At 43.2% G+C, this 21250-nt stretch overlaps 1 protein-coding gene across 6 annotated transcripts in view; it reads left to right on the top strand.

Moving 5' to 3' along the window:
* The first annotated feature begins 224 nt into the window (after positions 1-224).
* Positions 225-21250, top strand: part of FGGY (FGGY carbohydrate kinase domain containing) — a 127957-nt gene continuing 106931 nt past the window's right edge. For 3 of the 6 annotated variants that reach the window (XM_041421739.1, XM_041421735.1, XM_041421741.1), the window contains exons 1-4: positions 225-332; positions 10640-10852; positions 12703-12814; positions 14552-14703. In XM_041421739.1, coding sequence (XP_041277673.1) covers positions 318-332; positions 10640-10852; positions 12703-12814; positions 14552-14703 — 492 coding nt within the window. In that variant the 5' untranslated portion in view covers positions 225-317. Of the gene's footprint in view, positions 333-6616; positions 6724-10639; positions 10853-12702; positions 12815-14551; positions 14704-21250 lie in introns of those variants that run through there. The other 3 variants (XM_041421737.1, XM_041421736.1, XM_041421740.1) reach the window with 3 other exon arrangements.

The raw sequence follows: 21250 nt of genomic DNA, 5'->3' as shown, positions 1-21250 counted from the left end.
TCCACGTGGCTTCTTGCACCGCTTCTCCGACCCCCGATATTTCGCAGCCGTGTACGGGGCAGCACGGCTGGAAAACCGGATTTATCATCCGTTCACCAAACCGCGCCAACCCGCGCCTTGTTCCCGGTTCAGGCCGGGGCGAAGGGCGCTGCCCGGCCCGAGCCGCCGCTGCCCTCAGTGCCCGGCGGCGCCGCCGCTTCCCCCGCCCGCCCCTTCCCGGCGCAGGCGCGGCCGGCCCGGCACGGGGGAAGCCCGGCGGCTTTCCCGGCAGCGGCGGGTTCAGGGGACGTCCCCGCCGGGGTGTGCAGGCCCGGGCAATGCCGGGGGCACAAGTAAGTGATGGCTGCAGAGTAAGTGACGGCGCTGGCCAGGCCGCGGCGGCCCCCGGCCCTCAGCGCGGCCGCCCGCGGGGGGAGCGCGGCGCGCGCTGCCTCAGCGCGGCTCCCGCCCCTCTCCTTGCCCTTGTTCCTGCCCCTTCTCCGCCGTGACGCCCGGAGGGTTCCGTCCTCCTCCGTTAGGGCTCGGATCGTGCTGCTCTCAAAGGAGGTCTCGCGTTCGTGTTGTTGTTTAATCACCAGCGCCGCCTCCTTCCCCAGGGAGCCCCTTGCTGCCGGCCCCGTGCGGCGCGCCCCGGCCGTGCGTGGGCTGAGGGCTCGCATCGCCCCGGATCAGCTCAGAGCCTGCTTTTCCTACAGCCGGTGGGATTTACGTCCTTCTGGCTGTCCCGAGTTGTCTCCTGACGTTTTTGCACAGCACGGCCATGTGTAACTCCTACTGTAATTCAGTGGGAGCGGGGCTGCCCTTCACAGCCCGCACTGGGGTGCCCCGTGCCAGGGGAGGCGTTTGATGCTGCCCAAATCCGTGTGGGCACACGGATCCTCCCAGCGCCTCCTGTGCTGTTGGATCACCTCTATCCCAGCCGCCTTCCCATGTGCTTCAAATACAGCTTCTGGTGAGGGAACAAGGAGAGGCACACGCTGATTTCTTCATGATGTCGAGAGATAGGATGCGAGGGAATGGCCTGAACCTCTGTCAGGGGAGGTTGAGGTTGGATAGTAGAAAAAGATTTTCCCCCAAAGGGTAGTCGAGTGCTGGAACAGGCTGCCCTGGAAGGGTCACAGAACCAAACCTTCCAGAGCTCAAGGGGATATTTGGACCATGCTCTCAGGCACATGGTGTGACTCTTGGGGTTCTGTGCAGGTCCAGGACTTGGACTCAATGATCCTCGAGTATCCTTTCCCATCTCAGCTTTTTCTGTGATTCTGTGAAAGGGCAGCCCTCAGGTGACCTGACCTGGGCAGGTGGGACACGCACATCACTCACACACTTACCTAATCCTCCATATCCCCAGGAAATTTCCATAAATACAGTCTCCAGTCTCATCTCTCTGGCCCTGGTGTCCTGCTGCCACCACTGCCTCTCTTGTCCTCACGCAGGTGCCCTTTTCTGGCACCTTCACAGCCTTGTCTCCTTGTCATGCCCCTGTGATCCCAAGCAGCTCCTGGGCTGGCACAGAGCACGCCCCAGGAACCTGCTGGAATTTACTCGTGCTTGGCTCCAGAGCTGCCAACACGGCCGTGTTCCTCGCTGGTGCCAGGCTCTGCCCCGGTGAGGAACTGGTAACTTGGCAGATTCCTTCCCTGCTGAGGTGCCTGGGATTTGTTAGGAAGTTTAATAAACTTAGCACCAGTGCTCTTCTCTGGAGAGCACTTACGAAACAAATTCCAGGGAAGTAGAGGAAAGGGCCCGGTCATCTGAGAGGTTTTTAGAAAGTAATAAGCAGACACATTGCTGGGAAGGTGGTCTTGTATTTAATTCCCTTGTATTTCATTCCCTTGTATTTCATTCTTGTGTATTTCATTCTTGTGTATTTCATTCTTGTGCATTTCATTCTCGTGTATTTCATTCCCTTGTATTTCACTCTCGTGTATTTCATTCTCGTGCATTTCATTCTGTTTTCTTATCCTGGAAGACCATTTGGTTAAGTAGTTGAAGTTAACTTTTTTTAAGTGTACTTATATATAATACAGAAACAAGGAAATTTTAAAGGCTCTGTAATGTTAATGGTCCCTTTCCTTCAGGAACGTGTATGAGCATTTGGAAAAAAAAAAGAGGCACTTACTTTTTCCTGGGAAGGGTGTCTGGGATAGGAGAATGAATGCAGAGAGAATTGGTTGCTTGTAGGGACAGCTGTTCCCAGCAATAAGAATCATGGCAGAAACAAATTTATAGTGTCAGGAGAGACTAAATAAACTAGTTCTGTGCTAGGAAGTTTTTATGTGTATTCTTAGCCACTTCTGTTACTTCATTCTGTGTTTCTCAGTTAAATTATCATTTTAAAATGTTGGTTCTTTTGAATAAATAAATAACTGGTTTTGTGCAGAATTAGTGTTTCTTTTAACCTAAGTTAATATGCAACCCCACTTCCTCTTAAGTAGTTGTGACAGGAACTTCGGGGCGAATGTTTTTGAAATTGCAGCCCAAATAAATGTTTAATTTTAAACTGACAGATTACTTGGGGCTGTCATTCTTCTCAGGCTTTTACTATGCAAGAGTGAACAAATCTTGTAAAATAAACCATGTATTGGGCTTATGGACACATGTTTGCTTCTGGGCTGAGCATCTTGAAGTGGTTTGTAGCATGTCTTTAAAAATTTATTTCACTGTTGCATCTACTGCTGGCCTAAGTGCTCCAGTATCTGCCAGGAGTAATTATAGGCAGTTGGTTCAGATGTTGCTTAAATGTGTAAGCCTTGATGGGAAATGCAGTGGATTTCAGCCAGAATGCTAATTTTGATGTTTTATCATTTCATAAAACTGTGAACTCAGAACAAATTATTTTTATACTGATCTGCTGATACGTAATCACAGGGTTAGTGCCAGATTCAACCGTGATGTAGCACCAGAATCTAAAGATGGGATTAAAGTTAGACTATCAGCACTACCCTGGGTTGGCTAATTTGTATCCACAGTGGCATAATGGCTGTATTTACCCATGTAACCTGCACAGAAGCTCCTGGTGCCAAGGCTGGTTTGCTCCAGGAATGCAGTTTAAAGCTGTTGTGTGAATTGTAATTGTGCCTTTTGAATTGCATGCTCCTCCAAATTACATTTTATGACTTACACAGATATTTTGCAAATTCACATTATTGTGAATTTGTGTTTATAGTATACTGCTTTTTTGTGGCGTGTGTTTTGTTGGTCGTTCAGGGTTTTATTTGTTTCTCCATTTTCATCATAGCATAGAGTGAAAAAAATAAAAAAGTCACAGTACATGAATCAATTTTACAGGCAAAGAGTAGAGATTATTCTCTCTGTCCATCATGAGTAGGTTAAAGTGATAGAGACACAGTGATATGAAAGATCTTCCTTAGCATTAGATTGATAAGCTGGTGGATCCAAACACTTGGGTCCATCAGTCATTTTGGAGCCTGTTACCTCTTTTCAACTAGTCATGAAGCTGCTACAGCCAGAATTTATGTAATAATTAGATGGCATTTTTCCCCCCTCAGTCAATGTAAACAAGATAGTGTCTTCTTTCAGGGCTCCAGGCATTCTGCAGAGTCATTTGGGACACGTCTGTCTGCCAGGTCATTAGCACAGCCTTCGGGGATGTGTGCAGCTGCAGCGTCAGAGCAGGGAATGGATCTCAGGAGTGTGGTGTGCATGGCTTGTACCCACTGCTGTTGCCAGGCTGGGGAAAAGAAAGGGTGCTGCTATACACCCCCCCTTATTCCTTAGGTTTTCCTGCCTGGGAATTGTGTCCTGGCATTTACTGATCAACATTTCCTCTGCTGGACAAATTGGAGGTCATGGCAAGTGTTCAAAATCCTGCCGTCGTGTGAGTGCACCTGTGATGTTCGTGAGTGTCAGGGGTTTAGTCCTGAACTCCTGGTAGTGGCTGGGAGGTTGCCACTGATGGATGCAGGATCCGAATCTGCTTTTGAAGTGATGGCCGAATCCCAGCAGGGCCCAGAGCGCCCTGGAGGGAATCAGAGCTGTTGGTTTTCCCCAAAGGCTGTGTCTTCTCATCTCATGTTGCGTGTTCTCACAGCCCTCTTCTCAGCCTTCCTTTTTCCTGAGAGCTCCTCTCGACAGCTGCTTCCTGCTGTTCCCGGGGTTAGGTGGGCTCTGGAGCAGGGGGAGCTGCACTTGCTTCCTTTGTGTGCCAGAGTTACAGGCCAGGGAGCACCGGGGCAGCCGGCTGTGCTCGGCGTGCTGCTGCTGCTGTGCAGAGCCCATTGGGGCATGCAACAACCACAGTGGAGCCAGGGGCAGCAGTAGCCCCAAGTCTTCCCCAAGCATGTAGCTGGAAGAGCTCCTGGATCCCTCTGTTGTGAGCTCAGTGTTTTGGGACCTGCCTGAAGCTGGAAATCCCTGGCCAGTTCCATGCTCCTGAGCAGCACCTCTCAGCTGACACCAGCACAGTTTTCCTACTGCAGCATCTCTGAGCAGTATCTCCACTTGCCCACAGTGGCCTTGGCATTATTTCTTGCTGTTTATTAGTAGTGACTACTGCAGTGTGTTATGGTACTGCCACTTCCATGAGCACTCAGAGCAGGAAAATGCTTTTTGTCTTAACTGACCTTGTAGGGATTGTGAGTTCAGCTCAATACCCGTGGTCTGTGGATCGCTGCAGTGAGGCCTTTGGGGGTGATTCAGAATGCGATGGAATCATGACTGTATGGAGAAAGTAAATACACAGCAATTGCTTAATGTCTCCTCTAGCTCAGGAACTCAGACACATCAAACAAAACTAGCAGGTGGCATGCTCAGAACAAACCAAAAGGCTTTTTCCTGCATTGTTTGCACAGAACTTTATAACTCGTTACCACAGTTGTTTGCAATTAGTAAAGTTTCCCTGGATTCAGAAAGAGCACAACCAAATTTAGAGAGGAAAAAGCCTTCAAGGTCTGCTAATCCTAAAGATAAAATTTCTGGCTCAGGAAGTGCCTTTACTATAGATAGCAGGAGGAAAGGTGTCCTGGGGAAGTACTGCTGGATGAAAAGGGCAGGCATATGCTTTTCTTACGGCTTCTGCTGTTTGTGGAGGATCCTGAGCTAATTGGACCTTTCATCTGACCCAGCACAGCCATGCTCTGCTCTTTAATCAGGGGCCAGAATGCCATTGCTCCTGTTTGATCATCAGTACTACAGGCTGTGTCTGCCTGAGTGAGCTGAACACAGGAACTGGAAGGAGAGCAAATAATTCTTCTCTTTAGTACAAACTCTTCTCAAGCAGAATATAGAGAAAACCAGCTCTGCTGTTGGTATTTACGGACACTGGTCATGCTGACATCCTTCTGCTGTTCCTGAGTGAGATAACTATGTAGGCAGTAGAAGTTGAAAAGAAATAATTTTTTGATCTAATTTCTTAGAATAATTTAGTCATTTTCATTTCTGCACTTACTGGTTACACCAGGATAAACCAGAATGTGCCTTGCTTTAAATCAGAGCAGGTGGAAGTAGTTTGGCCTGAAAGTATTTAAAATCCAAAAGATAGAATTAGAGGGCAGAGGGCAGCAATGAAGTAATGACTTTGTCTTGGACACTGAAAGCAAGGGGAAGAAAAAAGATCTGGAGAGACATTACAGCAAATTAGTATGTAGTGAATTATTTATAGAGAGAAAAGGAGATACTAGAAAATAGTAGAATATTATCAGTCCTGCCTGTGCTGGGGTTTATTGACATTGCATTACAATGTTAGGGGGACAGTTAGGAAGGTTTTGATGGAACAATCTAAATATTATAGGACTGGAGTTAGGGTTGCATCTTACTACTGAAATCTTCCATTATTTCAAGTTGTTTTTCCTTGTAAGATGTAAGAAAACTTCACAGAATGTACCAGAGAACGGATGAAAGAATCTAGAGGTGTTTGGTTTTCAATGAAGAAGCATACTTTCCCCAGCTCCAATTTTATTTATTCCAGTTTTCTTACTGTTAGCACAGTCCTCACATTCCTAAGACAGAGGTCCTGCATGTACGTGTTTCTGTTTGGGGAAGGGAAAAGGGGAGGTGAGGTGTGCTTTTGTTCCCTGTGTTTGTTTTGTTTGCTGTGGGGTAGCTGACAAATAAATGCTTGTTGATAGTTATAGCACACTCCCTTGGGCATTTAAGGATATTTTCTATATTAGTACTGCCCTTCACCACAGTGTTAGAATTCCCCATCTGCTCCTGCTCTCCCACACAGACATGTGCCTTCTTTCTCTTTCCACATCCAAACAGGAATTACAGAAGCTGGAAGAGCAAAGGGAATTCACTGCCTTCAAGGAGATCCTGCCACTCTACCACCACCACTTGTATTGATTACTTACCTCTAGCAAGCCAGCAAAGTGCTGAATTTCCAGTGTAATGTCAAAAGGACTTGTTTTGGTTAATGTCCTTTCTACAATTGGAAAGCAGCTTTTCTTTAGCATATTTAGATCTTTTCACACAAAGCTTAAGAAGCCTAATTTGAGCCTGTTAATCTTTTTCTTGGTAACCCATAGAAAAGCACAGCTGCACTACTAAAAACACACTGTTTATCCACAATCACTGGGTCTGGGCAGCCCGCAGCGTTCCAAAGATCAAAGTTTAAAACAGACATGCCAGTCCTTCCTAATTCTTTGTGTTTAAGCACACAGCACCACGAAGTCTAAATTGCTGCTGCTGAAAGCTTGTGCTGAGCTTGGGCCTATGCTGATGTGAGTGCAGCCCCTCCTGCACCCTGGCTTTAACAGAAAGGTATGTCCTGGCAGCTCGATAACTGTGAGGTAAAGTGGGACAGACAAGTCTAACAGTGCTCATGAAAAACTCATCTGGTTACTTACTCATTCCTCTTAAATTAAAGTAAATAATGTTAAGGATTTTCTTTCTTTTTTTTTATTTTTAAATATTTTTGCAACTGAGTTTCACCCCTCTTTTTTCTTTCTTCATTGCTTATGTGGGAAAAATAACACATTTGTACAAGGATAAACTGGGAAGTCTGTGGTTTCCAGCATGCACATTTTGAATAATATTTATACAGACTATTATTTAATGGTCCATATAAATATTTATAATATGCTGTAGCCTTTTGATCATAAATGCTTGTTTGAAAAGCCATTCTGTCCCTGCTGTGATTTGCAGAGAAAGAGGCCGTTGCTGGTTTAGTGCTTGGAGGGAATTTTGGCTTCTTGTCCTGACTTAGCAGTTACAGACATGGATTAACACGGTCAAGCTGGACATGTCTTTTGAGTTTACTTTTTCCCTCTACCCCTCTCCTTCTGTTTGCAAATTCAAATAATAAGTTGCAAATATGAGGCTTGAATTCTGTAGTGGACAGACAAGGCTTTATTGAAGTTCTGGAGGGCTTTTTTCTTGGCTGCAAGGAGCCAGACTTCCTGAGTTTCTGCAGGGATTTAGAAGGTTCTATCCCCACTGCCTTCCACCCCTTGGAAGTCCATGAACATGCATCATCCATGCATAAAATATTTTGGTGCCATGTTAGGAATATTGTGCTTGATGAACTGACCTGTCTGACTGGACTTTTAGGACATTTTATTTCAGTTATTTTTCTGGTTCAGTTTTCCTCATGATTGTATTGCCTGCAGAAATATAGAATCCAGCAGATTAAAAAAAAAAATCCAAACCAATGTTTTATTTGCACAGCAGTTTTCTTTTCACATGACAATTAATGTTGGTGTCCAAATTCCAAAGCAACAAGCTTGTGCAGGGACCTTCTGCTACCCCTGAACTCCATTAAAGAGTTCCTTCAGCTCTGATTTGGAGCTTCCTTTTGTACCAAATAAATCTTCTGGAAACAAAACAGAATGGCCACATTCCTTTTTAAAATTCTTATCACTGTACTTTGGCTAAATATTTTCCACCAACTTCTCTGCTGAGTTCTTAGGTTCTCAAGAAATACCCTTGGGCAGAGTCCATAATTGCTGACATTTATGACCTAGAGATGACAGTGCTTTTTGTGGATGGGGTTGATAAGTAGGTGGCATACCAAGTGTTTGGTATTCCAAAAAAACCCTTGGCATCAAATTATGTTTTTGCAAGCAGATCAGATCCTGTTGCAGAGACACTTTACTTTGAACAGCCTCTGTAATTTAGTGCTTGCTGTTCTTGAAAAAGGATTAATATTTACTTTTAGCCTTTTTTTTTAAAATGAGATTTTGAGTGAATCTTGCTGCTTTGTGAATCTAGATGAGCTTTATTCAGAAAAAGACCAGTTAAAGTAAGTTTGGGGTCGCTGGTTTTGTACTGTCACTTAACTCTTTCATGTTCCCACTGATTGACAGCAATAAACTGGTGGATGTGCAAAGGCTGATATGCACTGCTCGAGCACATAAACAAACTCTGCTTCCTGCCCAGTCACTCACACAGGCACATCCTGGTTGCTTAGTAAGGAAAAAAAAGGAAAGTAAACATTACATGGGCAGATTGGGTTCCAGGTTTCAAATGTTTGTGGGAAGAATCCAATGCAAAGCCATAATTTCAAGTGCTGAGTAGGAGGTACTGTGAGCTTAATTCTCTAACATCTGCTAAGCTTGTTCTCTAAGTAGCAAAAACACATTAATGAGCTAAAATCAAGGCTGCCATACAAGGAAGAGAAATTTGGAGTAATATTGTGTGTGTGAGCAAGAGGGAGGATATAAAATACTCCTTTTGCTATTTGTATTTAGTGAAGAGCAAGTAAGAAGGATTTGCCTATGTTTAAAAAAAAAAGAATCTGTTTTGCAGCTTGTGGTTTATTCTCAACTTTTTATGAGTCAGCAGCTAAAGGCAGAGCCGAAATAGGGGAAAAACAGGGAAATTTGTGAGATAGTATCAGGAACAGTATTATGCAATGTCTTTGTAGTAAAATTTCTCACAAGGAACTTGCAGCACCTGCAGCCAGTCTTTGGAGCTTTGGGGAGGTGGAGTGCAAAATTAAGAAGTAAATACCATGTTGTAAAGAATGTCTTAAAACTGCTTTTCCAGCTGAGAGCTAAGAGGGAGAAGCTGAGTGCTGTCACCCCCCAGGTGACAGATGCAGTATTAATCACCCATAGCAGCAGAGTTGTCTTCTCTGGCAGAGGGGTTGGCTTTTGTTCCTCTGACCAGGTCACAGAGCCAGGGCCAAGAAAATAAAGCAGGCCTTCTTGCCAATATTCCTAGGTGTTAGACTCATGGCACACCATTATTTTTAGCTGATTGCTCATCGCTTGGACACATGACCTTGCTTAAGGAGATTAGTGTGTGTTGCACCTAATCTGCTGGGCAGAACCAGCATGCTGGGAGGCAGCAGCCAGGATTTCCAGCAGGACCACAATATGCTCTGTAGCTTGGAGGTTTTTTTCTACTTTCTGACATTAGTACAAGCTGGTGATCTGTGCTGCTACTCCGGTGACCCTGCAGGGTGTGAGCAGAATGTGGTGTGGTCACTGCTTTGGTCTGTACCAGGGACAGAACTCCCTCGTGCTGGCCAAGCAAAGAACAAAACCATGGACCCTGGACCCAGCAGTGGGGTTTGGGCATGAAGTGCTAGATTGAATCAGGGAAGAATGAACGTGTGAGCACAGATCTCCACTGACTGTCCACATTTCCCTGAGCTGTTTAAGGGGTGGGAGGAGGGGAAGCCTCAGTTGGTTTCTTCAGCCAAGGTGTTTGATACCATTTTCAGTGCAAATGAAACTTTGTCCTAATTAATTATTATGCAGAATTGGAGTTTTTTCTCTATTTCATCTGCTGCCTCTAACCCTCAATGATTGTAGATTTGTGATATCAATCAGCAGCAGTCATTATAAGACAGCCATGGATGTGAAAGACACTACATTATGCCAGTAGGTCTTGACCTGTACTCAGTGTTATTATTAAAAAAAGGAAAAAAATATTAATTTGAAATGTGAATAATCATATTCTATTAATCAGGACTTACCAAATCTTTCCCCCTGTGCTTATATTCCTCTCTCTGATCACCCCATCTACCATATCCAGATATTAGCAGGTCACTTCTTTGGAAGTGGACTGTTTTAAAGTAGAGCCATTTTGATGCTCTGTAAATGCCATGTGTTTTAAATGCCAATTCATTTTCTGAATGTCAGAAGCTGTGTGTCAGCTGAGTTTTACGTGTTTCAGAGATGTAAAAGGTTCATACAAGCACTAAACATGGTATTTGTCTGACGTTTCAAATATTTCTATCAGCTCTTACTTAGCATTCTCACAGCTTGATTAAAATGCAAATGTTAACTATTAATTAAGAACAAACCGTGAGAAATTAAGAACAGTGAATCTGTCACTGTATTAAATGTCAAATAGTTAAACTTAATATAGTGAAATAAGCAACTCATTGTGAATAATTAAATCAATTAACTTAACCTCACTTTGTTCTTGTAAGATGTCAGAGTAGGCATAGTTTTCACACCATGCTCTCATGGCTCAACACTTTCAGAAAATTATTTTCTGAGTCTTAAAAGTGGTGTGAATTGATGGTGGAGAGCTCTTGGAGACTTTATTTATTTTTTTTCCCTCTGGGTAACATGTAACCGATTGTCATGTTGTTACTTTATAATTACCAGCATCACAGCACAGGTGGGAAGTTTGGCTTGGTGGGAGGCAGCAGCTCTTGGCACTTTTTCCGTCAGTCTTTTTATATGCTTTTAACCCCTTTTTTTCCCTTTTCCTTTAACAGGTTTTATTAAACATGCCCAGTGAGAAGCAGACTGCAGTGAAATACTACGTTGGAGTTGACGTGGGCTCAGCCAGCGTTCGCGCGGCGCTGGTGGACGGCTTTGGGACGGTGGTGGCACACGCAGAACAACCCATCCAGGTTTGGGAGCCCCAGCCAGACCACTATGAGCAGTCCTCTGCAGACATCTGGGCTGCCTGCTGCTCTGTCACAAAGGTGGGCGAGGACAAGATGAAGGATTTGTGTTGCAGGTGTCTCTGCAAGTTTTGAATGTTCACGGACCTTCAGTCTCCGTGCCTGTCAGTTCCACTCGGGTCTCCTCATGCTGTGTAACTTGTGACCACCCTTGTGCATTGAAAGCACCTTGAGGCTGATGCAGCCTCACAAATGTCTGTTTTACTGGTGAGGAGTTGAAGGCCAGAGTGAAAAAAAACTCATGCTACAGCTGCAGATAGGATGAAAGACCTTTCTTTGTGCTGTTATTGCAGAGGGAGGATTTAGCCACTGCCTCCAGGTCTCACATCTGTGAGCTTTGTTTAGCTGGTGTATGCTCTACCCATGAGACAGTTCTTGGAGGAGTCAAGGTTGCTCAGAACCTGGCAGTGCATATATCTAGAGATGTGCATTGGGCTGCTCTGGAGTCATAAAGGAGAATTTATTATAGAGAAATTGTAATCTGGATTTTGGATGGCCCCTAAAGTAACACTTGTTATCCTCATTATAAAAGGATCCAGTATTATAAGATCAAAATAAATAATAAATGTCTGTGGATAGTATCAGGCATAAAACCAGATTGAAATAGACTTTACTACAGTGGAAAATTTGTACCCTCTGATCCAGGGCTCCTGTACATGCTGGAGATAAAGGTAAATTAGAGACCTTGCTTGCAGTGCACACAGAGGCCATTTCATCCTCCACACTACAGCCCATGCCTGCTGCATGTTCTAAGGTTGGCTTTTTAAATATTCATGATATGCTTGGTAATTTGCAGATGGACTGTTCACCCATTGTCTTGTTATTGATCAGCCTTTTCAAACATTAATGAGCTTGGCTCTGCAGAAATGCCCTGAGATGGAGAAGAGGAGGTGAGTGGATAGAAGGAAAAGAAGGGAGTGACAGGAATGATAGGGAAGAACAGCTTGACATTAAAGCAGAGCAAGTCTTCCTCTGCTTATCTGATTTTTCTCTGTCTGAGTGGCTTTGTTCTTGCTCTTGACCTCTTTAAATGCAGTCTCTCATATTTAAGCAATAAAATGGTCTCAGAAACTGCAGTTTTACAGAGCCAATAAGAGACTGGCACTATGCAAGTCTACTGAAAGTCTTTCCTTATAGTACTAATTAAAATAATGATATTTTTATTGTTGCTGAGAAGTGACAATTTATTACCATGCTACATTTTAGGTGTCTTGCAACCTCATTTGGCACTTAATTCTTGTGGGTGTTGTGTTTTTTTTTCCAGTGCTGCTGGAAGCCATGAAGTTCAGGCATTTTGTGGCGATGGTTTGGGTTTTTTTTTGAAAACCTTCCAAAAAGTGTGCTAGTCACACTCTTGGTAGCTGAGAAAAAGTGTGCATTGTAGAGGTGTTATCATGGCTACAGGTTTTGACCAACTTTAGTTTTGGAACCCTTCAGTATTGCCAGACAAACACAGTATTACCAAAGCAGTTCTGGAAGATTGATGCTTCCATAAGCAGAAAGTCAGTGAGGTAACTGATGGAAACACTTGGTCCTACTCCTGGTCCATGTTTTACATCCAGTTTAGCTCCAAGCTTTAGACAAGAGAGAAAATTAACATTGCAGGTTTTCTGCTACCTTTATTTACTGATATTTTTGTGCTCCCTGCTTTTATCAAGGACTGTGGATAAAGACCTCTGAATTCGGATTTGAAACACAAAGAATTTCTGGTAATTTGATGTGTTTATATTGGAAGTTTTAAAGAACACTGAATTTAGGAAATTTCAGCATTTGAGCTAACTTGTAACTGATTTTTTTTGGTACTCTCTGCCACATGGCACTTGCACTTGCATGGATATATTTGTATTCCTCTGTGTTTTGTGCATTTTCAGGAAGTTGTCCGTGGAGTGGATGCCAGCCAGATCCGAGGGCTTGGGTTTGATGCTACCTGTTCCCTTGTTGTGGTGGATAAACAATTCCAGCCTTTGGCAGTCAACTCTGAAGGTAGGGCTGCACACAAAACATGGTGTTACTGTGTCAGTTTTACCACTGTTGGGAGGGAACTTCCCATGTCCTCCAAAGACTCTTGGAGATGGAGATGACACAGACTCTTTTTTATAAGAGGATTTTTTTACCTGGTTTTACTGTTTTAATTTTACTGCAAAATTAAATCTGAGATAAGAATTACTTACTGTTTGGTTAAATATTTGGCATCTTAAGATCCATTCATTCATCTTGGCTCTGAGAAATTTCTTCTTAGGGAAATCTACACTCATTTTTCTTTTCAGCATGTTTTCTTCTCCTTCAGACTGTACTGATCATGGCTTTTATAGTGTGTATAAATGCCCATCTACACTGGCTAAAGGAATGTTAAAAATGCTAGTGTTAGTGTAGTCTAACTGCTTGCTCTGTCATGGAGCTGCAGGCAAGAAGTTCAGTTTGTGTATTTTATTACACTGGTGTTCTGTCTTTGTCTAGGACAGTCCTGAGCTAAAATTCTGGGGCGTTTTATTAGTTTTTGGGTAGATGATTCAGAAGACTCACAGAAAGTCTGTTCTGCACTGCTTTTACCCAGTGAATTCCACTTAATATTAAGTGTGTGCTATATCAGTAGTTACAGAGACATAATCATAATTCTGTGTATGTTCCCTTCTCAGATATGTTTGTCATCTCCTTCTATCCTTCTCAAAACCCAGCTTTGCCCCCAAAATGTCCTTTTCTAAATTTAGATCAGATTATTTATTTTTCAGTTTGAGAGTCTCTTACAATCTGTTCAATGCCTAATGATGTCTGAGGCTATTTTGGGTCTAATGAGTCAAATTCAGTTCTCATTTTCTGTGCTCTGATATCCCCAAGAACTTTGAGTTTACACAGTGGTGGTGCTAAACAACAAGACAAGAATTCACTCAACACTGTAATGCTGCGAAGAGCCTGGCAGTGGTGGTATTTCAGTTTCACAGTTCTGAGCTGTATTTCAATCCATTTTAGAAATATTGATGGACCTCACACTTCTGCCTTGTTTTGCACTGTGTTTCCAAGATGAAGCTTGAGTGGCTATTCCTTGGAGTGTGCAGTGTACTTAGCCAGAGAGGAATCTGCAGTGGCACCTGGATTACTGTTCCCCCTCTCTGGCAGGTCCTCTGGAGGTTCATTTGGATAAAATGTTCTTTGCTTCTTGTTCTCATTTGTGTGTGCTGCAGACTTGCCAAATGCTTTTTACTTGCACATCCAAAATAAAAGCATTTCAGCAAATTCTCCCCCTTGAAACAGTATTTTGGGAAGGAATTAGGGTGGATCTTCTCATAACCATAGAAGAGGAGAGAGAATCCCTGCAGCTGATTGAGCTAATTTCAATTCACAACGTAATTGTTCAGATTTTGTCACATTTTTAGTTTTTGGTCACCAGAATGTTCCTTTATATTTTTAACTAAATATGTGAACTTTGTCAGGAAGTTTGGGTTTTTTGAATGAAATACAAGAGAACATGGTGATTCACAGTTCTTGGATGCTCACAAGCCTGATTGGTTTCAGTCAGCATTCTCAGTGTTGAGCATGTGCTAAAGTTGGGTCAGAGGGCTAAAATTTTATATTTAGAAATCCACTGTGAATTATTAACACAAACAGAATTTGAGTTTTCAGTGTAGAAGTGAAAGTGTGAAGCAGTTTAGAGCCTAGTAACTTACAGTGCTGAGCTGGGGTTAAAGCAGGGCTAAAATAACTCTTTTCCTGTTTCCCCCCAAGGACAGAACCGTAGGAATGTGATCATGTGGATGGACCATCGTGCAGCGAGCCAAGTCAGGCACATCAATGCCACCCAGCACAGGGTTCTCAGCTATGTAGGGGGAGCCATGTCTGTGGAAATGCAGCCTCCTAAATTGCTTTGGATAAAGGAAGTGAGTACATTTAACACTCTGGTGCATTTTTACTAGTGATTAGTGCCCTTGTTAATTCCTGAGAATGAGATTTCTCAAACAAAAGCCTTCAGTCTTAGTGTTGAACGCCAAGGTGTATGCCAAGTACGGTCAGGCTAAAGTTGTGATTTAAACCTTTTAAGGTTCTTTCTTCCTCTCAGTTTTGTAGAAATATGTTTGATTTCATTGAAGTGGAGTGTTCCCTGAGAGAAACATTCCATATGCCTTCCTTGTCTAAGATTAGATATACATACAAATAGAGGTACAGATAATAAATGAAGTATTCTAGGATTTAGTTATGGAGATGTGTTTTCTACTCCAGCTGGAGCCTGGAGTGCCAGAGGAGTGCCTTTGAGGCATCCAGCATTTCAGGGTGTGATGGCCTTGGCTGCTGGTAAAGGAATTCTCTAGTTCCAGCTTCAGTTCAGTTCTGTCCCATCAGTAGGAATAAAACGTGTAGGGGGAAGGTGCCCTGTGTGTAATGTGGACCTCTACCTCTGTCTCCTGTGTTTAAATTTGGTGTGTTATAATGAAGTATGGCCTCTTAATAACAACTGTCAGATAAAAGAAGAGACACTTGCCACTTGAATTTTTTATAACCTCCTCCAGCCTGGCTTTTTACATTTGGCCTCAATGATGCTCACTGTCATTTTAACAAAGCCCAAATGTAAATTACTTGCTGCCAGTTTCAGGCAAATTCTCCTGTCCTTACAGACATGAGACATTAGATTGTAACAAGGTGCAGATTGGAGAAAGTCTAAGGAATTAACTGGTAGAAGCAGGTACTGACAGATTAATGATAACAGAGGGTAATGAATGTTGATAATGAAATATGAACATCCATCTACTAGTTCTTCCCTTCTCAAGCTATGAGTATCATACATCAGTCATTTTATAAATAATAAAATGTAAGCTGTAAAAACATTAAATTAATCCTTTGCATTTAAAGCATTTTTATATTGCAAGGTCTGGGATATCAGTACCTGGCTGCTCAGGAAATCCAGAATTATGGGGTGATCAAACATGGTCATGTGGAGGTGTGAGCCTGCTGTGACCTCAAAGCCCTGTGCATGATTGCTGTGGTGTAAAGGGCAGAGCATTGCAGGGCTTGTTCCCTCCATGAACCATGGGTGGGACACAGGATTCTCCTGACCCCAGGTGCCAGCCAGCAGCTGGGATTTCCTGGCAGAAGAGTGGTACAGAACAGGGCTTGTTCACATGTCCCTTTTCAGCTCCTGACACACCAGCTAAGGAGATTATTGTCCTTAAGAGAGGGTTTTTCACCTCAGTGTCTGCCTGCTGAGCTGCCCACTCACAATTCCTGAGTGCTCTGGGCATGACTCACCATTAAACTGCTTAAGCTTGTCCTGCTTAGCTCGGGCACCTCAGCACCCACAGCAGCACCTCATCTGCTCAGGAGCAGGAGCAGTTATCCTGCTCCTAATCTGCTGAGATGTGGTTAAACCTTTCAGCTCTGGAGAGGTGAGGGATTGAGTGCTTTTACTGCTTCTGTACTCCTTGCAAAGTAGGAGGGGGAAAGGAATTAGGGGCAGAGGCAGGGTTTATTTTCAGTGCCAGGTACAGTACTGCATCCATGGCTTACCTGACATCAGGGCTGTCAGCAAAGGGTCACTTTGGCTTCTGACAGCTCAAACGCAGCCTCATGTAACGCAAGTGTCCTCACTTTTTGCCAAGGAAGGCAAATCTTACAATAACTTTGAATGTCAAGTTGTTCAGATGAAACCTACAACAGCAGTTTGCACATCTGATGTTTCTCAGTGGGCTGTCTTGAACTGTGCTACAAATGTAAATTATTGAAGTCTCTTCAGATTCTTTGTTACTAATATTTTATATATCATAAACTGTAACACAGGTATTACAGGTATGGTAAAGAAAAATACTTACAGAATGGTGTTTAATGTGTTCTTCCTATTTTTTGAGTTGTATTATCTTAATTTTCTGTGATTAGTGTATTTCTCAATGGCAGAATGAGATTTTGGTCTAGCTCGCACACCACAGGGAAAATATACTTTATATTCTGACTACAGGATTATTTCTTAAGCTAGTGATAATGCACAAGCTGGTAAAAAGGAAGCTTAGTTTTCAAATCCCATGGGAGAATTGCAAGATTAGCAGGTAGAAAGACACATTTTCATTTTATTCTATCCTTTTCAACTATCTTAGGGCTTTGCAATGTTGAAATTGAAATTCCCATTATGCTTCTACTTAATTATGCTATCTGGTGTTCAGAAAATGAGTGCACTGTACCTGGTCACTGCCTGGGAAAGTCTAACAGTGTTCCCCACACTGTGCCTGGCTGTGATCATGGCTTTGGTCTCTCCAGCTTTCCTGACTATTAAGTGCAGTGAGATGGGTTTTTTTCCTCTTTCCTTCTTTATTCCTTTCTCAGTATTCCTCCCTAATGTTGTCATATACCTGACAGCATTCCAGGAAGTTAAAACACAAACAGTGGATTGGGCACATTCTCCTGTGTCTGACCATAATCAAAACTGGCTAAACCAAGGTGTGTCCAGAAGCTACTTTGAGCCTTTGTTCCCTTGGTTGGCATCATGTTTCTGGAAAGTTCTTGATCAGAAGACTTGACATGGCTGCAACACATTCAACACAGGGATGTTTGTAAAGAAGACAAAGCAGAACAAAACCCACAGCCAGACACTTTGCCTGGTCATGCTCCAGGGCAGCTTGTACACCCTAATATATGAAGAATCACTTGGTTTTTGCTTTGAATTCTCTGGACCTTATTTTGAACTCCCCAGGAATTTAGTGTTTCTGCTAGTAAATGTTTTTGCTGATTTCCCTATGTACATCTTTGACTGGGATTGGAGCTGTGCACGTTCCACAGCTGCTTGCATTCATATGGATTTTGCAGAGAGAGTGCAGTGGGGAAAAGTACCGCTTTATGTCTGAAGTGAAATAATAAAATAGAAATTAAATAATAAAGATAAAATAAATAAAAGATACATTTAGGAGATTACTTAGGTGCCCTTTAGGAAGGAAGTTATTTAAAGTATCGATACTAAATGATGCTTACACTGAGAAGTTAATTGTGTGTACATTGTTACCAAATCCTCCCTCTCCCTTTCCATGGTGCTGACCTGGGTCTGGAAGGCCACTTTAGGAGAAATTCTTGTCTCATGTTTTGCCCTGGGTTCTGCTAACAACAACTGTTTGCAAACCTGATCTCTGTGAGGAAGGCTCTGACACAGGTCTGACCAGCAGTGCTGGTAAGTTGTGAGTGATTAGGGTGTCTCTCAAAGAAAGAAGTGGAATTTCTGTGGCTTGAAGAATTTTTATCTAAGCAATTAAAAGTATTTCTAAAGAATATGACTTGCAAATTTACTGTGAATTGGTTGGAGGTGATGAAGAGGAAGGAGAAGGGGGAAAGGATGAAGATGACTTACAAGGCAGCTGGAGAGGGACTTAGGACAAGGGGGAATGGTTTCACACTGACAGAGGGTTAGATGGGAAGAAATTCTTCCCTGTGAGGGGTGGTGAGGCCCTGGCACAGGTTGCCCAGAGAAGCTGTGGCTGCCCCATCCCTGAAAATGTCCAAGGGCAGGAGGGGCTTGAAGCAGCCTGGGATAGTGGAAGGTGCCCCTGCCCATGGCAGGGGGTGGAACTGGGTGAGCTTTAAGATCCCTTCCAACCCAAACCAGTCTGGGATTCAATAATGACCTAACTGTGCTTTTCCATTTCCATCACCTTGTTCCTGGAATTGAAGCTGCAGATGACCTCACTCAGTGAGAGGAATGAGCTGACACCACTGTACAAGAAGCAGATACTGGTCCTTATCTCTTGTGGCTTTCTTCTTCCTCTCCCCCTGTATTTATTTGTGGAGAGTTGATGCAGGTTTTCTTTCAAGTCACAAGTTACTCTCATCTGCTTCTTTTTGACTTTCTTTTCCACGTGATGTTTTCTCTTTAACATTTTGTCTCCCTACACAGCATAGAGATGTAACTAGATACTGGAGTCTTCAGGGTGTATTCCCTTCTTCCAGCTCTTCATCTCCATTCCGAGTTTGAATTAAAAACCTAAATTTTTAAGTCCATAATAGGCTTTTTGAGGTCTTGTCTTTGATTTGCTTACATTCAGTCCAGTTTGATTGGGGCTGAATAACTTTACCCTCTGGTACCTCTTAGTTATCATCCGTGAAATTAATTGGTTGGTCTTGATGCTTGTGATTGCAGATAGGTATTCCTAAGGCAAAGCCATCCCTGCAAGTGGAGTTTGTGTGTTGGCACAGCTGTTGGCAGTAAATGATCAGCTGAATGCAGCTACTGTGAGGCCTGTGGGGCACTCTGGTTAAAGTGTGCATATCTGTGGCTCACTTAGGAGCAGCATTGTATTTTTCTGCCTGTTTGGATCATGTGTGGTGATAGAGTGCAGTGTTAAATGCAAAACCAAACAAATACATATTTTTTTATAAAGCTCACTTCTGTGGATGCAGCCACTTTTGACTTTTGACATGTGGTCGCATGAATTAAGAACATCAACTTTAAATGAAGGTGAAGCAAAGAAACCTTTGACAAATATTTAGCAACTAGCTAAAAGATGGTTCTGACAAAGTCTTCCTGAAGCCACTAAGGTAAATTTGAATATAACCTTCACTAAAAAGGAAAGTAATTCCTGGTTACTGGTTCTTTTAAAATAGCCAATTAAATTCACTGCTTTTGCTGTTATTTCCTTAGATTTTGTTCTTTACAATTTTCTTACAAAACATTATTTCAATAGTTTTTTACTTCTGTAGTTGCTGGTATGTTTTTGTGCAGTTTATTGAGTGGGTTCTGTAATTTTGGTGACTTTGGCTAAAAAAACTGGATGTTCACTGCCTGACTGTGTAGGTAGTTCTGGGAGGTAGGTGCCTGCATATGAGCTGAAACTGTGAGTACATAACTCCTTCTTGGGAATTATTTTGCTGCAGGAGCTTTCTGTACAACACAATTGTACAGAAATGTATGCTATGGCAAACGAGGGTTAGAGCAGTGAGAACACAGCTCAAACACAGCAATGCAAGAACTCCAGGGAAGGGTTGCCCAGCTACAGAATTAGCCTCTTAGTATTTTTTTTTTCTAGAGATAGCAGAAGGAAAAAATGTTGTTTACTAATTTCTGGCTGAAAATGTTATTGTGACTTGTGCCAAAATGAAAGGATGCATGTTATGTTTTCCTCATACTAATGACATTACATACAAGCTATTTCTAAAAAATACTAGTCCCGTTAAATCAGAGATGCTGAACTTCATTGTTTATTTTAAGTGGGTGGGGGATGTTGGACTGGATGTTGGGGGGGCAGGTATTCATTTGGTAACTGCCTCCAAATAAAGTGCAGTCTTCTGCATTTTGTTTTCACAACTCTGCTCTTATTTTCATGTTTAAGAGCAAAGAAGAGCCTCCCTTTAGGAAAAAAATCCCAAACCATGGAGTGACTGTTTAGCATATCATTCCTCTGCCATTAATAACTAAAATCAATAGTCAGTGAGTAGGGTTTTTTTCTGGCAGTCAGTGATCTTGCTGTATGTTACAGTTCACATCCTCAGATCTGCTGTTCGATCCATCACCCTTCTTCCTTCTGCACACCCATGACTTGCAGCTAGCAGTGGGATCATTTGCAGAAACAGTTAAAACTTCTCTTTCCCTGGCAGTGGGGGGAAGGATAGTGCATGTAGTGGCATTATTTTGGCAGCAGCTCCTTTGCTGGTGCATGTCTTCTTCACTGCTTGCTGCCCTTGCAGCTGGCTTTCTGTCTTGTTGAATGTGACTGAATATTTTTCCATTAAAATGAATAATAAATTCTGTGTTAAATGAGAATGACTCCAGGCTGTTGAGTTTGGAACTGAACTCTTGTTTAGAATTGTTTATAAATGTTTCAACACTCTGTGTTATCACAGTCCATACACAGTGCAGACACACATGCATAAGTTGTACTTCAGACTGAATCTGGTTTTTAGCCACAGTTGCTGATCAGGCAGAGGTGCCATTTAGGAACAGCACTCACAGCTGGGAGATTTGGAGCACCTGCACCTCAGAGCACGTCCTGCTTGGGCTGTCCCCTCTGTGTCTCCTCTCCTCTGCAGTGGGACAAGGCTCCCAGCAGGCACACACTGCCCTCCCTGCCTTGTTCCAGCTTCTCTGGTTCTGATTCCACGTGCCTGCTCTGTCCCTCTGCAGCCCTTTCTGGCCTGGGCTCTGGTGCTTGCCTGCCTGTGGTGCCATGCCTAGGATGCCTCAGGGATTTAAGGGTGCCTGCACCAGTGTCTGAGTGGTGCAGGCAGTTTTCTCCCCCTTCAGCAGCAGCCTTATTCCAAGAGTTTACTTTCCAAGCCCCTCCTCTCCCCCTGCCCTAGTTGCTGACTCTGATAATTCAGCCAGTTAATCTTTTACCAGTTGTGTCAGAATTGATCCGTTTGCAGGCATGACTCTGGCAAGGATGGAATTTCTGCTCATGGCCTATCTTGGGTGTCTGGAATAGCTCTATCACATGGCTTGGCATCCAGTGTGAAGTGTGGGAG

The sequence above is a fragment of the Onychostruthus taczanowskii genome, unplaced genomic scaffold (assembly GCF_017590055.1).
Source record: "Onychostruthus taczanowskii isolate IOZ18803 unplaced genomic scaffold, ASM1759005v1 scaffold7, whole genome shotgun sequence".
NCBI lineage: Eukaryota > Metazoa > Chordata > Aves > Passeriformes > Passeridae > Onychostruthus > Onychostruthus taczanowskii.
Note: the sequence above shows the minus strand (reverse complement) of the source record. Positions and strands in the feature narration are given on the sequence as shown.